At 38.8% G+C, this 15,680-nt stretch overlaps 1 protein-coding gene across 1 annotated transcript; it reads right to left on the reverse strand.

Annotated features, from left to right (window-relative positions):
* Positions 1 to 4,992: 4,992 nt before the first annotated feature.
* Positions 4,993 to 11,281, reverse strand: LOC149298771 (ankyrin repeat and SOCS box protein 13-like). The gene is made up of 6 exons (XM_089487085.1): positions 11,215 to 11,281; positions 8,158 to 8,345; positions 7,460 to 7,610; positions 6,732 to 6,866; positions 5,727 to 5,918; positions 4,993 to 5,120 (listed from the first exon to the last, which is right to left on the reverse strand). The coding sequence occupies exons 1-6, from the start codon at positions 11,279 to 11,281 to the stop codon at positions 4,993 to 4,995; spliced, it is 861 nt and encodes a 286-aa protein (XP_089343211.1).
* Between the last annotated feature and the right edge of the window lie 4,399 nt (positions 11,282 to 15,680).

Genomic DNA, 15,680 nt, shown 5'->3' on the forward strand with positions numbered 1-15,680 from the left:
ATAAGCTACTTTAACCCCTTGGAGACAAAGGCTGATTTTACTTTTTGTACCCTTTGTGACAATGGCCTTTTTAACATTTCTGCGCTGCTTGTGTTTAGCTGTAATTTTCTTCTTTCCCGTTTACTGAACCCACACACATTAGATATTGTTTTTTTCAGGACAAGAAGGGCTTTCTTTAGATGACATTGTTTTGATTGTATCATATTATTTACTATTAAAAAAATTATAAAATATGGTGAAAAATTTAGAAAAAAATGACTGTTTCTAACTTTTAGTTGAAAAATCTTTTACTCATCTATAAAAGGTAATGAAAAAACCTGCTAAATAGATTCTACTATTTGTCCTGAGTTTAGAAATACCCAATGTTTTTATGTTTTTTTGCTTTTTTCTACCCATTATGGGGCAATAAGTACAGGTAGCGTTTTGCTATTTCAAAGCCATTTTTTCCAAATCTGGTAATTCTTCCCCCCATGTGCCATTTCGGGTATCTTTGAACCCGGCCAATGCAATTTACCCCATCAAGTCATATATTTTTGAAAACTAGACAGCCCAGGGTATTCCAAATGCTAGTATTTTAACTCTTTCCATGCACCATATCTACCACCAGTCTTTGTCAAACTTTATGGTAGTCATTTTTTTGCATTTGTTTTGTCATACACATTTTACTTCAGGTATGAATTAAAATGTTCTAGTTTATGTCACTATCACAAAACACCCCAATATGTGTTCAGCAACATCTCCTGAGCGCAGCGATACCCCACATGAATGATTTTGCCTGGCTGTTTGGGGGCAAAAGGGCCACATTTGGGGCATGCGCATTTTTCAATGTTGAACTTTGGCATTTGGGGATCCACTGCCCATGCCCTATTTGGTACATCTTTGAGCCGGGCCATTTCAGTGTGCCCAATAAACCCATATATTTTTGAAAACTAGACACCCCAGGGTATTTCAAATGCTAGTATTTTAACTCTTTCCATGCACCATATCTACCACCAGTCTTTGTCAAACTTTGTGGTAGTCATTTTTTTGCATTTGGTTTTCCACACACATTTTAATTCAGGTATGAATTAAAATGTTCTCGTATATGTCACTATCACAAAACACCCCAATATGTGTTCAGCAACATCTCCTGAGTACAGCGATACCTCACATGAATGATTTTGCCTGGCTGTTTTGGGGCAAAAGGGCCACATTTGGGGCATGCGCTTTTTTCAATGTTGAACTTTGGCATTTGGGATCCACTGCCCATGCCCTATTTGGTACATCTTTGAGCCAGGCCATTTCAGTGTGCCCAACAAAACCATATATTTTTCAAAACTAGACACCACAGGGTATTTTAAATGCTGGTATTTTAACTCTTTGCATGCACATATTTTACCACCAGCATTTTTTCAAAGTTTGCAGCAATATTTTTGTGTGTGTATTTTTCCCACACACACCTACTTTATGTATGAATTTACAGCTCCTGGTATATGCCGCTGTCACACGACACCCCATAATGTGTTCAGCAACATCTCCTGAGTGCAGTGATACCCCACATGCATGGGTGTGTCATTTTTTGGGGGAACTAAAAGGCCACATTTGGTACGTGTGCATTTTTCTAATTGGAAATTAGATGTGTGGCCATCCTTCCCCCCGTGTTAATTGGGACGTTGTTGAACCTGGCCCATTCAATTTACCCCATCAAATCATACATTTTTTAAAAGTAGACACCCCACGGGCATTTAATATGCCAGTATTTTAACTCTTTCCATGCGAGAATTGTTTTAAGCTAATATGCTAATTTTAGGACTTGCTCACAAAAATATATTTTTTATATATATATATATATTTTTTTTTATTTTTAAAAAAAAAAAATTTAACATTTTTTTTCAACTTGGAGGTTCCCCTGATAGTGACATCAGTGGGAAATGATTTTTACATTTTACTGTTTTTTTACTATTTTTTTCTAATTATTATTAATTTTATTTTATTTTTTAATTTATTTTTACTAATCACACTGTGATTAGAAAGCTGGGCTCCATTGACTTGCATGGTGAATGCAGTACCTGTATTCAACCTGCAAGTGGAGCCAAAGTTCTCTAGATGGTCTGGACTATCTAGCGAACTTTTAAAATTTGTGGTTCCTGTTACAGGACGGCGGCCATCTTCCTTGATGGCGAAGATTGCCGGCAGCTGCGGCTGTGACCGCTCTCCGGAGCGGTCACAGCCCATCAAAAGGTTAGTGTTTGGTGTCGCTGGATGCCTCCTGATCGAGGCATTCCAGCGACACCATTTAAGTTTAGGAGGCGATCGTCGATCGCCTCCTAAGCGCTTTTAAAACGGGCGTCCGCCGCCATACAAAGTATGGCGGATGTTGACGCCCTGTGGAGGGGCCAGAGATGGCCCCTTCGTGCCGATCGCGGCGTTGCTGAATGCCTCGAGGTCGAGGCATTCAGCAACGCTTTTTGGGTGCAGAAAGCGATAGTAGATCGCTTTCTGCACCCGTTTAAAGACGTGCCGGTCCTGGCACGTCAATTGTCGTAAAGCACATGCTTTTCCGTGCCGTGCCAGGACCGGCAATTGTCATTAAGGGGTTAAACACCTTTTTTTCATATTTTTATCTTGTTGATTTCTGATGTTCAAAAGAGACCTACCCATTGTGACACATTTGTGATCTTGTTAACCACTTTCCTGAACATATTTGGTTCCCGCTCGTATTTTGCAAGATAAGAGACATGAAGTATGATGATATAATTTTTGCTGCGGTCTCTTTAAACATCACATCCATTCTTTTCACATAATGGTAATTTGCCTGTATAGAACTCATTCATACCCTGTTCTTTTCAGCTCATCTGTTGATTTACAATATTTTGAGAACAGATATTAAATATAAAAATAAAAGCAGCAATCCTTTGGTGGCACTAACTTTAATGAAACAATAATCAAGTTATAAAAGTGAGAACAATTGGTGACATCAGGAGTGTAGCAGCAGTTGTCTCTTTGTAGACATAATTTTGTTTATACATCAGTTACGTGTATCGCACAAAGTGTCTTGATACGATAAAGGATGTAAACAATATACAAAAGCACTAAACAGAATATTGAAGATTTTTGTAAGTCTCCAGCTATGTGTCTGTCATATGAAAGTGCTCACAACAAAAACCCAATCCAACAGAAAAGTATTCTTGTTAAGAGTTGGTCTACTAGACACGGAAAGAGTTTCTTTCATTCACATAAAACTCATACAAAAAAAAACATTGCTTACTTTAAAGCATTAAATAATTTTACAAATTACTGGGTAAATATTACTTTCAGGAACATGGATGTGAGGAGTGACTATGAGATTAAAGAAAATCCCCCACTGTGTTTTTATTGTAGATGTACTTACATTGCCAGTAGCGTACCTAGCACTGTGCACTAAGGCTTTTGTTACCTAAAGCAGAACAGAGGGGAAAAAACTCACAAAGTTTTGCATAGGTGTCCCTTTGTTTCTGCTTTCTTAGTGTGATTTACCTGTTGGAAACCCAGTGTTGGCTACAGCTGTGTTGCCTTTCCTATCCAGACTTCGGACACTAAGGGTCGTACTATCCTAAGATAATAGCAGATACACCATACACGAAACGAGTATACATACAGAAGCATTTTGCTGTTTTTGCCATAAATATTTACATGACAACGTCAAATACATATATATCTTAGAAATATAGAACAATAACTAAATGCTTTAAAAGTATGATGGGACTTGCCCTTTTACATTATTCCATGATCCAGTTTTACCTAGTAGGAAATACATGTTATGCGCTTATGTGGAGCCTCAATAATGCATGTTTACAAACATGAGTTAGAAATACCCATATATACGTTGTGTGCATACATTGCTTCCAAGTTGGCGTATTCCGTCACGAGTTATTCAGCCATTATATTATGACGTACAGCTGACTGAAAGTGAATTGGGGGGGGGGGGGGGGGGGGAAGGAAAACATTAGTAGCAATCCTGACTCATTTGGTTTTAAGTTTAACAAAACAGATTACATATAATTTACAAAGTTATGTTCAATCTGAAACAATGTACTTTTGTGGATGGTTATCTTAGCACTGAAGTATGTTTATTACAATGTGTATATTAGGGCCCTACTTACCTTATCTGTGTTTGAATTTATTCAATAATTTATTCAATAATTTAGAGAGACACCGATTTTACTGAAAGCCTTGAGACAGCCCAATAATTCATTTAATAATGTGTCTGCCATAGATTGCACAACTTGGGAACTGCTTAAAACTTCAAGATTCCAGTTATATCCGTTCAAGGTGCATAAGCAATCTCTACTGAAGATCTACTACTATAATTAAAACTGATCATTTCATCTAATTAACAACATATTAGCAGGTGTGGACGTGCTCTCTTCGTGATATATTGTAACGCAAGTAGCCCAAGTTTGCTTTTAAGGGATACACGGTAAGGCTGGCCAAATATTTCTACGTCAAGGAAGACACATTGTATGCATCACAAAATGGGTAAGTCATTTTTGGAATAAAGCATGTAAACACCTACTCCTAGAAAATGTCAGGGGTTTTTACAACTGGAAAAAATACATAGTTTATGGGAAATGGCTGTCATCTGCCATCAAATTCTATGTTTCCATAACAGTACTTGAAGTTACTCATAGAAATACATAGACATTACATTTAAATTCAACAAATAATGTTTTGCGACTCTCCTAGTTAACCAAGAAAGATGTTTTTAATCTATTTAATCTAGCCAGGCAGGCAGACAGAAATGATTGATCATATATTATAAGACATTATAAGCAATTGGTAAGCTGTATAATTGTACTCCTAATGTTAAGGATGTGATGTAAACTATTCTGTAAGGGAATAAGGTTAGCTAAAACCTTTATTTTAAGCAATAATATAAAAACAGTTTAACATATTCATTTGAAAGTCAGCATTAAGTGTGCATGTATTACCTAGTTCGGGAGGACAGATGTCCATGACAGCCTCTTAATTAGTTTATTTATACGAAATATACTCGATAAGTCTTGGAGGTATGTTTAATTTGGAGGCGTTTTCTATTGCTTTTTGTCCAAGGGCTTTCCTGACTGTGATCCGACAAAGCTGCGCCAAAGTTCTGGGCATCCCTGCAGAAGTTGAAAACTTTAAGATACTTTTGACAAAACACAGGTATTCACACACTGTATCAAAACAGTCACAAAAGAATAATTAAAACAGCGCAATTTATTTGAAGTTATTTCTGCTGTTTGTAATCGTAAATGATAGACTAGGAATCGTATAAGCAGAGGACATAAATAACTTCAGAGAACCATGTAACAGGAATGGCATGACGATGACCTGTTGCCTATACAAGGCTATCAGCGAGTAGTTTCCAGGCCCAATGATGTAATGCGAAGCTTTGACAGATGTAGGTGTAAACTATAAAGGGCTTTCTGGAGGAAACCCAAGTAATCTCACTTGTAATGTGTTTAAACTTCCTTGGAATGGAATTTTAATGTCATGTCAGAAACAGAAAAAGAACCCGAAGGAAAAAACACTTCTAAAAAATAAGTGTGCAAATCACTAAAAATTGACACTTTCAACAATTCCAAATACTAAAAAAAAATCTGTAAAGCTGGTGCTCACAGCATTACGAAGAACAATATTGCTCCTGATCAACATTAACTAAACTATAATGGACTAACTGGAAACATAAACATTATTCATAATAATTCAGCCAAAGCAATACTTACTTTCATAGTACTCAAAACATTTTGCTGTGGGGCTGTTTGGCCAGGTGTAATCAGAAGGCCTTTTCCCCCTGTTGTCTCTGGCATAAACGTTTCCTCCAAAATCAACAAGCATCTCAATCAGATCCTTGTTCTTCGCCTTGGCGGCGTGGTGAAGGGCTGTTTCATGGAGTTTTGCTGCATTTACATTAGCTCCTGAGAACACAGCAAATTTAGAATCTGGAGGGGCTACGTGTAAATATTACTTGGTACCAGGTTTTTAATGCGTTCTCACACCAGTAAAAAGAAGAATCATCAACAGGACTTTTTCATTGCTAGCTATGGGGATAAGACCAGTTAGCACCAAGGAACACAAAAAGGGCTCTCTAGTGGTGCAAGTTTTGACTATTTCACTATATATATATATATATATATATATATATATATATATATATATATATATGGACTGTTTCTATACAATTAACATGATTACAAAAAGGCTGAACATTTTTTTTTAAAATAAGAGGAAAACAGTTGCCCTAGCATTCATGTTGACTAGTTATAATAAAGTAAATTTGTGTTAAAAAATCATAATGTTTTTGTGATTTATTTTATGTCAAATAGTCCTTGCTTTTGAGCTCAGTTTCAGAATGGGAACAGAATCATTTGCAGTTTTTTTTTTTAAATATATGCTTATTTGTAAATTAAATTGTGTAAATGACCAAACTTTTTCTATACTCCTAGGTATTTGAATAAAATTAAGCAAATTTATTTGATACAAAGGTCGTTTTGTTCATAGCTCTTGCTTTATTATGAAATTATCCTTATAATCACAATTTTATTTTTCTACAATAAAACATCATTTATGATACATAGATCTGGCCAACACATAAGACTAAATAGGAGAAAAGTTACAAAGCTATTTGTTTAGCACTACTTTCTGTGTTGGCCTTACTTTGAAATGACCGAGCAGAGATGAGACGGAGCTTGTCATCATGTTCACTTCATAGTTAAAGGTCTCGCACATACCTGCACAGAGTAAGGCTTTGGCACAGTCAAGGTGCTCCCTGGCACAGGCTACATGCAGTGCGGTCCCAAAGTGGCAGTCATGAGCTTCTAGATTAGCACCCGCTTCTATCAAGAATTTCACACATTCAGGATTACCTGGAATAGTTTAAAGTGTACTCAAATATGTCCCAAAACAGAGGAGGTTCCAGTGTATTTTCTTTTCACTGTTAGCACCCTATAAAATGCATGTAACATTGTTGTATTGTGGCAGGGAACATTGCAAGGCATTAGCTAATCGTACCAACTGGCACACTAACAGCGACGCACCTAAGAGCCAGGTTTTGCAGGAGAGGGGCAGCCAACCCCTACATCTGCCTAGGCCATTACATGCCTCTGTTCAAAAGTACTTAGACTGCCTGAAAAAGGGAATCCTATACTCTACCATAAAGCACCTAGAATGGTGTGCTCTAAATTGAAAGAAAAAAGTATGCATAGTGCAAAAAGAACCAAACTTTCTTTAACAGAGCATAATACATACCTAATCATTTTGAATGTTAAAGCAAAGTTTTTTGCCTTTTTTGGTGATTTTTTTCTTTCCGAATAAAGTTTAAATGTAAGGTGCAGTACAATTCATGTTACTGCTAATCTCAGCGAAACAAAACAAATGCATATGGCACACCTATCCGAATTATGGAATAAATGGCTCTACAATAAATAACAAAAAAAAACTTGACTCCAGGGTCACATACCATTCATACACGCTTCATGAAGAGGGGAAGCAGTAAAAAGTGGAGGATTCACTTTCGCTCCATAATCCAAGAGCAGCTTCATGCACTCCAAGCTGCCAGAGGCAGAGGCATCACAAAGTGGTGTACTTCCATCAACATTCCTAGCGTCCACCTAATAAAGACAAGAAATATATATACATTCAAGCATTGCAACTGCAAGTTGAAACTAAATTAAAAAGAATTACAAAAATATGCTAGTGACGGCAAAATTATAATTACTTGGGGCAAAAAAATTGCTCATAATCCTGCTTTTTCTACGAACAGCCACAAAACTATGACTTAATCTGTTTAATTTATAAGGAGAGGGCAGGCCAATATTTGTAGTAATGGTAATATGTATAAGTGAAACATAAAGTTATCAGTAAAATAGTGCTAGTGTGTTAATCGGATCTGTCCACAAGAGAAGAGAGTTTCGACTGGCGTATAATTCACAAGGAATGTGATTGATCGTACAGTCATTTATTAGAAACATATCTTAAAATGAGTGGCTTTGAGCACAGAACATGTATATTTATCTATTTTAGTATCATATACAAAAACTAAATCACCATGTGTTATGATTATGCCCAATACATGCTCTTGGCAACCCAGTTAATGCAAATGGATAATTGTGGCTGTGTGTTGTAAATATCATTACAAAATATATAATGTTACAAAACCTGGGCTCCTGCAGCAAGCAGCAATTTCACACACTGAATGTGTCCCTGAAGACAAGCTTCGTGCAAGGGGGTTATGGAGTCCACAGTCACCAAGTTCACGCAGACTCCGGTATCGATCAGCTGCTTAAGTTGTAATGTGTGGCCATGTCTTGAAGCATCATGAATTGGTGTTCGGTCAACCCAATTGCCTAATTAAGAAAACAAACGTCAAGCAGGAATAAATATATTAAGATAATATTCATTGTGCAGAAAACGTAATTTTGAAACTTATGAGCAGTGTTCCCTCTAAGCTGTGCGCGCGCACGTCATACAATTGTGCGCACAGTACCTAACGGGGAGCTGGGGGGGGCGGGCAGTCCGTCCAGTAATGTCCGCCGATGGAGGAGCAAGCTCGGTTGGGGAGATCAAGGATCTCCCTCCAACCGGCTAAAAATCAATCAAGGGAGCGGGAGGTCTGTTAATACAGACCTCCGATCCTGCTCCCTTCCGATGCGCGAAGCAACTGATGCTGTGCGTCGGGATTTGATGTCATATCCAGGCGCACAGCACTGAAGCCCCGCCCACCACCTTCACTGCACCGGAAGGACAGGACACAGAAGAAGAAGAGTCAAGAGGAAGAACGAAGAGGAGGAGGAAAAGTAACTAACAGAGAAAGGGTAGGAAAACATTAAGTGAGAGTGGATTAGTAAGTGTGTGAGAGTGATGGGTGTTATGCTGTAGTTTATGCTGAATGTTTGTGAATGAGTGTGTGTGTGATAGCATGGATGTGTAAGTGGGGGGGGGATAGCATGGCATAGGGAGGCTGTAATCACATTAATATGATGCCCAGATTCCAGCATGTACCGGCTGCCTGGGCATGATAGGAGTGTGATTGCTGTTAGCAATTATATATATATATATATATATATATATATAATATTGTTGCTAGTTTTTTTTTGTCCAATTTTGGTGTGTTATTTTTAATAAAGTGGGTTTTTTTAAAGGGGGGGTCATTTTCAGTTTCGGTCAAGTGAATGCTGAATTTTCGGTCCAGAATTTTCATTTCGGTGCATCCCTTTATAAGCCAGACACTGAAGCGGTAGGCCTACACCACATCAGTGTTTAGCTTAGTATATAGTGATAAGGGTTATGCTACATTATTGGCAATGTCTGGCTCAATGTATAGCGATAGGTGTTGTGCTGTGCCTCAGTTTATAGTAATAGGTGTTATGCTGCCCCACCATGAATGCTTGCCTCAGTATATAATGATCGCAGTTATGCTGTACCACCGTCAGTGAGTGCCTCAGTATATAATAAGTTATGCTGCACCACTGTCAATATTTGCCTCAGTATATAATGATAGCAGTTATGCTGCAATACTGTCAATGTGTGCCTCAGTATATAATGATAGGTGTTATACTGTACCCCTGCCTAACGACAGAAGCTATGCAGTTTTTCCCAATAAAAAAAATTATTATATATACACACACATATATATATATTGATCCTTTATGCAGCCTGGAGACCCTGCTCGTGATTCGCTCATAATTAACTTTTGCAGTAAGAATTTCACCTTTAAAATAGACCATGGAGTTGGAAATATATAGCTCCACCCCCCTTGCAATGTGATTTTTTTTCAGCTCCATCAACTTTATATGGACTGTAGAAGCATATTGTGCGCACAAAATTTTGGCTCTGGGGAAAATTTTGCACAACAGAAATTTTCTGCGCACACCACCCAAGAAAAATTAGAGGGAACATTGCTTATGAGTTGTTTCTATGAGAAGCTCTGCGGAGTTATTCGCCACCACTGTGTAGATGGCATACATTTAATACAACCCCAGTGAATTGCACCGTGCCCCTGGGTTCTGTACTAAACGGAGATCTGCTCTATCCTACACTACCAATTCCTGAGTGACAAAATCCCACGGTAGTCAATTATTTCAAACAGAATTAACTATTCTTAGTGTTTTGGGTTTTTTTTAAGATGTGACCATCCCTGAAGCTCTAATAAACTGGTACTATACAAAAACCTTTAAAACTAGCAGATTCCCATGTATGGCAGATTGGTAGTTTAGTGGGAAAAGGATTTAACCCCTTCGCACCCATGTCACTCTCCACCATCATGATGTTCACCATGATGGATGGCATAGAACATCAGTTCCAGCGTAAACTGCTACAGGCTCTTTAACGGTTTACAAGTGCTAGTTTCGACATGCAAATGCTGTGATTGTCTCTGACACCTAATATTAAATGATAAATAGAAATCAATTGAGCTAACCACATGAGAGCTAGAGCTATTTAATAATACGGCTTTGAATAATACTATTTGAAGCGCAGATGGCTTTACCAATTATAAAATGTATCTGTCTGGGCCTAATGCCAACAATCTTTCAACTTTCATTGTTAAAAACAATCAAGCGGTTGAATTGAATTCATTTTCATTTAGGCAATTAGGTTAAGGAAGCCTTGATATTTTTTCTGGCATATACTGCGAAAATCTGCTCATGAAGGGAAAAAAAGATTCTTAACAACAAAGGCATTTCTCATTCTAATGACAAGCTTTTTTTTTTCTGGCCACATATTATAAGTTTGTTTAACCACTCTTTTTTATGTTTATTGTACCTACACACGTTATATAATGTTTTTATTCCAGGGGCAGATAGGTCGTTATTTTGATATTTTTTTAAAAATGATTTTCTTTTTAAAATTTCGGGATCTTTCTAGTGATCAGTCTGTACGGTTTATGATGTCACGATGACATCTCTGAGGTCTATATATTTTTTTATGTCTTTCAGCACAAACGGTGACTTTACAGAATCATAGAATCTATGCCATGGAACACAAAGAAAGCCCACCTAATTTTAAAACACATTATATAATTCACATGGGTGGACTAAATAGTAAAGAGTGGGACTCATGCTGAAGAAAAGCGGTATATATTGTATTCATTTATGGAACTCATTTTTAAGCTGCTTAGTCGGATACTAAATATTTAGGAACATTTGGTGAGCTCAAAGGCAAAGCAATTGTACCTGATAACACCGACCGTGTTTTCTAACTAAAACACCCTCTTACCAATGTCTCCAATTACAGGGCCCCTGAGAGCCGACGAGGTGGTTATAGGTGGGTCACCTATTTCCATGACAACGCAACCTGAAGCTTAGATGTGATCACCGCAAAAATAACAGCCCCGGTTTTCCTTCACAATCGATGATATCATCCACGTGACCGTTACAGGAGCCGCTTGCAAAGCATGTCGGGAGTAGTAGTTTCAGCTGGTGCTGCCGGTGCACTGTGCTGTTGTCGGGCCCGGAGGCAACAGCAGCAATACGGTAATAGAATCCCGTCTGCTTTCCGGCGATGGTTATATCTGAGGGTGGGGGATTATGCCCTGCTGTAGTATACGAAGCAATCATACTGTTTGAATGTAACGTGGAGGTTGGAATGTTGATGGGTTTTAAATCTACTAAATAGCCATGTTCAAATAACGACGCATCTAGCCCAGGCTATATATGATTTCAGGCTATGAGTGTACGGTCGAGATCCGTTTCCATGGCAACTAGGCTATGCCACATCGGTGAACATCTGATGATGGACCTCAAATTGGTTTATAAACGTCAGAGCATATGTTTCTTTAGCAGTAGATCACGTTTACATTGATTTAGTCCCCCCCCACACACACACACTAATGCTGTGTATCTGATGTGTTTGCATTTATTAACCTTCCTATCAACCTGAGCAATACGTAAACTCTAAAGTCTGCTATTAGTAACGTTTACGAAGTCTATCTTTTGCTTACAGTTTTTATTACTTTATTATTAGCCTTTATTAATAAAGAGCCAATGTACACAGGAATGCTATGCAAAATAGTGGCCAGTCACACTTGAACATGTGGTCCTAGTGCTTTCGCTCACTGGGGTCTATTCACTAAATTTACGAATGAATTTCCAATCCCAATGAACTTCTGCTGCAGGAAGAGTCTGTCTGGCCCTGCAAAATGTGTAGTGAAATCAGTGAGATTTCTTTACCCATTGAATTATGCATCACACAGGGCCAGCTCAGTCTTTGGTGGAGGGAACCTATATCTGTTGGCTCTTAATTGTGAATAGTTAAGTGAGGAAGTTGCAACAGCTGCTCTCCATTTGGTGGTTAGTGCAACTATAAATCATCTATGGCATCAGAAGACAATGTTTGTTTCATTGATGTCCTTTTTTTGAGGAAAGAGCAAGCGGCACTGCAGAATGCGTTGCAGACGGCAGAGCACATACACAGTCATTGAGGGAACACATCTGCTCCTAATGCCTTCACCCTAGCAGCAGGATTGAAGATTGAATATAGAAACATTGAATTGCTCCTTCTTTGAAATAAACTTTCCTCCTGTACTTCCAACAAGAAGAGTGATGCAGCAGTGAAGATGGGAAATAAGTGAATGATCTACACCTATCTATTCTTCCTACTGGTGCAAACTTATACAGAATACCTCAATAAAAATGGTACAGTACGTCTCAGGTCCAGAATATGCATCCTTATGTCCAGAGGAATTACATTATATTACATTTATTTATAAAGCGCCAGCAGATTCTGCAGCACTGTTACAGTCAGAAGAACAATTTAGAAACACAGACAATAACACATACAATAACAAACTGGTGCAAAGGAGAGGGCCCTGCTCTTGCGAGCTTACAATCTAGTTGGTGGTTGAGGGGGAATTGAGACATCAGGAGAGGACTGCTTGGATGGGGATGAGTTGATCTGGTTCCGATGATGTGTTGAAGCTGTTGATTATTCAGATTGCTTGATTATGATGATGGTTGGGAGTACTGGGAAGCACCGCTTCTCCGGGTCATTAAGGGGAAAGTCTGGGTCGTGGGAGCGCCGTTGTGGCATACCCCACTCCCTGCCCACTTCCCCAAGAAAAATAGCGTGTTCCGCTCCTACCCGCATCCCACAATGGTGGGCTCTGGGTAGCCAGAAAGTACCAGGGATAACTTGGTTCTATAGGCCTATGATTAAGCATACAAGATCATGAAAGCTCTAAGACATATATGCACCCTACTTATAAATGTTTTATTATCTTTTAAGTGATCGGTCATAGACACATGAATAAGCACCGCAGCGTGTGAAGCTTTAATGCATATATTTACACTGCTTTTATTTAGATTCGTCCTTCAAACACAGCACCCCTTGTGTGTGAAACATGTAAAGCATGTATGTTCCCTTTACCGATTGGTATTTTTTTATATGTTGTGAGATATGCCACTAATAAATATTTTGCTAGTTCATATAATATCACTGTATGTGTAACTCAAATAAAACGTTGCACGTACTACAATGTGTGGGGACTGACGGAAATGCGAAAGTGCTGTAACCTGACACTAGAAACCCACAAACATTCTCCTTCCGGGTGAGTTTTCACTTTCTCTTTTTTTCTTTTCTGGAATGACTTCCGGGGTTGAGAGCGCCCCTGGAGTAAGTGCTGGGTGCGCGTCAGACATTTTCCTGCGGTTGGGGGATTTCTTGCGTATGAAGGTGAGTAAACGAACCGAGTGACCGTTCCTTTACTTGTCGGCTGACGTCTGCCTTACTTACTAGCCAGGAGCTGCCGTACGGCAGAGACGGGGTCCGAGGGACACAATTTCTTGCCCGCAAATGCGTGTGGTTGTAAAAAGAACAGTAAACGGCCTTGAATGCTAAATAAAAATAAGAAGATGGGGTGAGGAATGAGCATTACGGAGAGCGCGGCGGTACCGTAAGTTTCGTGAAATCGGTACTGAGTGGCTTCGCTGGCACCGGTGTGGATGTATCGCTGGTCATTGTTTACGTGTAAGTTCAGAGTATTGAGCAATACTCTGTCTGTCCCAGGATCCTACCAGCGTATTTGGTTCATGTGTTCTCGTTTTGATCATTGATCTGGTTCGCCTACTTGCTCTTGTACTAGTGACAGTGAAAGCCCAGCTCTGTACGCGTGGCTGCGCTCAAACACCTATCACGCGCAGCCCATCATATACTGAGAGAAGCAGTGGCTGGAAACCTCAGACAGAAAGGGAAGAAGGATTGCTCGATTACGCCTTGTGTCTCCATGCTTTGTAAGTGATGACGGTATTTCACCTTGGCAGACATTTGTTTGCATCATCACGATTACAGTTGCTACCAAAAGGACAATAAGTAGCAACTTATTCAGAGCATACATGTTTTTTTTTTCCAATCAATATGTAGAATCAAATCTGCCCTCTTTACCACTAAAGCATTGTTTGATTTCTACTGCACAGGACAATAAGACATGTGTAAACGAGATAGCCTTTCTAGGATTAAAACAGCTTATTTTATAATCATTGGGAATTATGGGTAGACTATAAAGTTCCCGAATAACTCTTTTATCTGATTCTATAGTTTGTTTTTGTTTTTTTAAATCACAAATATTGATTGTCGTTTATATAGGAAATGTTTTTAGCATAGTCGTGTGTAGGTTTTAGGCGATGGTGGGGTCATTTGTGAATATGGAAATATCTGACAGGTCGGTACTGATGAAGATTTAACATATAATTGGCATGACGTATACAGGGGAGGGATGGCAAGTACAGGGCTAAATTTCCCTGTTTTGATCTCATTTTAGGCTACTATCTCCACCTTTTCAAGTGTTTTACTTGCACTTCCACCAATAGCCTCCTGGGTGTCTAGAATAACAAGGACTAAAGGCTGGATCATTTCTATGCTTCTTTTAAAAGTTGTCTATTCAGTTTGTAAATGTGGCTTAGATATAATTGTGACCGTCGCATAGTTTTAGCAGTGAAAGGGTGTTACTTGGGTTGATATATTCAAAGTACCTAGTGGGAACAGGGTATATGTGGACTGTACTCCACGAATGGCCTTCTTCATAATTTTTTGTCTCTATGTTTATTAATTGTGATTGCCATCGGCTTTGTATATCCTTTATATTTTGGTAACGGTTAAAAAAATGCGCTCGGCACAGGGGACCGGCTGTTTCCCATATGCTACTGCCAATGACCGCCCAACCATAGGCCAAAGCAAACAATGTAGCTGCTTTCGCTAACAGCGCAACCTCGAATGAGCAATAACCAAGAAGCGTGATGCTCTGCAGGATCATGAAATCCGGGAATCTGACACCCAAATAAGCCACGTGTGTGCCTCTGATTTCGAAAACGTTTGGGGCTGAAAAAAAATCCTAATATCCGCTAACAAAGACTTTGAGGTTTATAACATAACATATTTCACATAAGAATCGTTTAAATGGCAAGTAGTTAGTTTACCTGCTGTTACTATCAAAACTCTCATACATGTATAGATTTCAAGATGAGTCACATCAACCCCATGAAAGAATAGTATATAATGAAGTCAATGAGCGGAAACACAACTCTCCTGTCAACACTCCCTTATGTGAATAAACCCCAATGTTTATTTAGAACACCAGTTCTAGACCAACGGTACAGGTACAGCGGATTCATGGTTGAAACCAGTGGATACATCTCATAAAGTCATTTTTGTTACAGAGGTGCTGGAATTCATCAGATGTTTGAGAGGTT

Source organism: Sceloporus occidentalis, unplaced genomic scaffold (assembly GCF_023333645.1).
Source record: "Sceloporus occidentalis isolate IW3139 unplaced genomic scaffold, rSceOcc1.0.p SCAF_31, whole genome shotgun sequence".
NCBI classification, from domain to species: domain Eukaryota; kingdom Metazoa; phylum Chordata; class Lepidosauria; order Squamata; family Phrynosomatidae; genus Sceloporus; species Sceloporus occidentalis.

Coding starts and splice junctions, on each gene's coding strand:
- LOC149298771 (XM_089487085.1), bottom strand. CDS start 11,281: ATGGAAATAGGTGACCCACCTATAACCACCTCGTCGGCTCTCAGGGGC. Junction 5,919..6,731: donor CAAAGCCTTACTCTGTGCAG/GTATGTGCGAGA, acceptor CTGTGTTCTCAG/GAGCTAATGTAAATGCAGCA. Junction 5,121..5,726: donor ATGTTTTGAGTACTATGAAA/GTAAGTATTGCT, acceptor CAACTTCTGCAG/GGATGCCCAGAACTTTGGCG.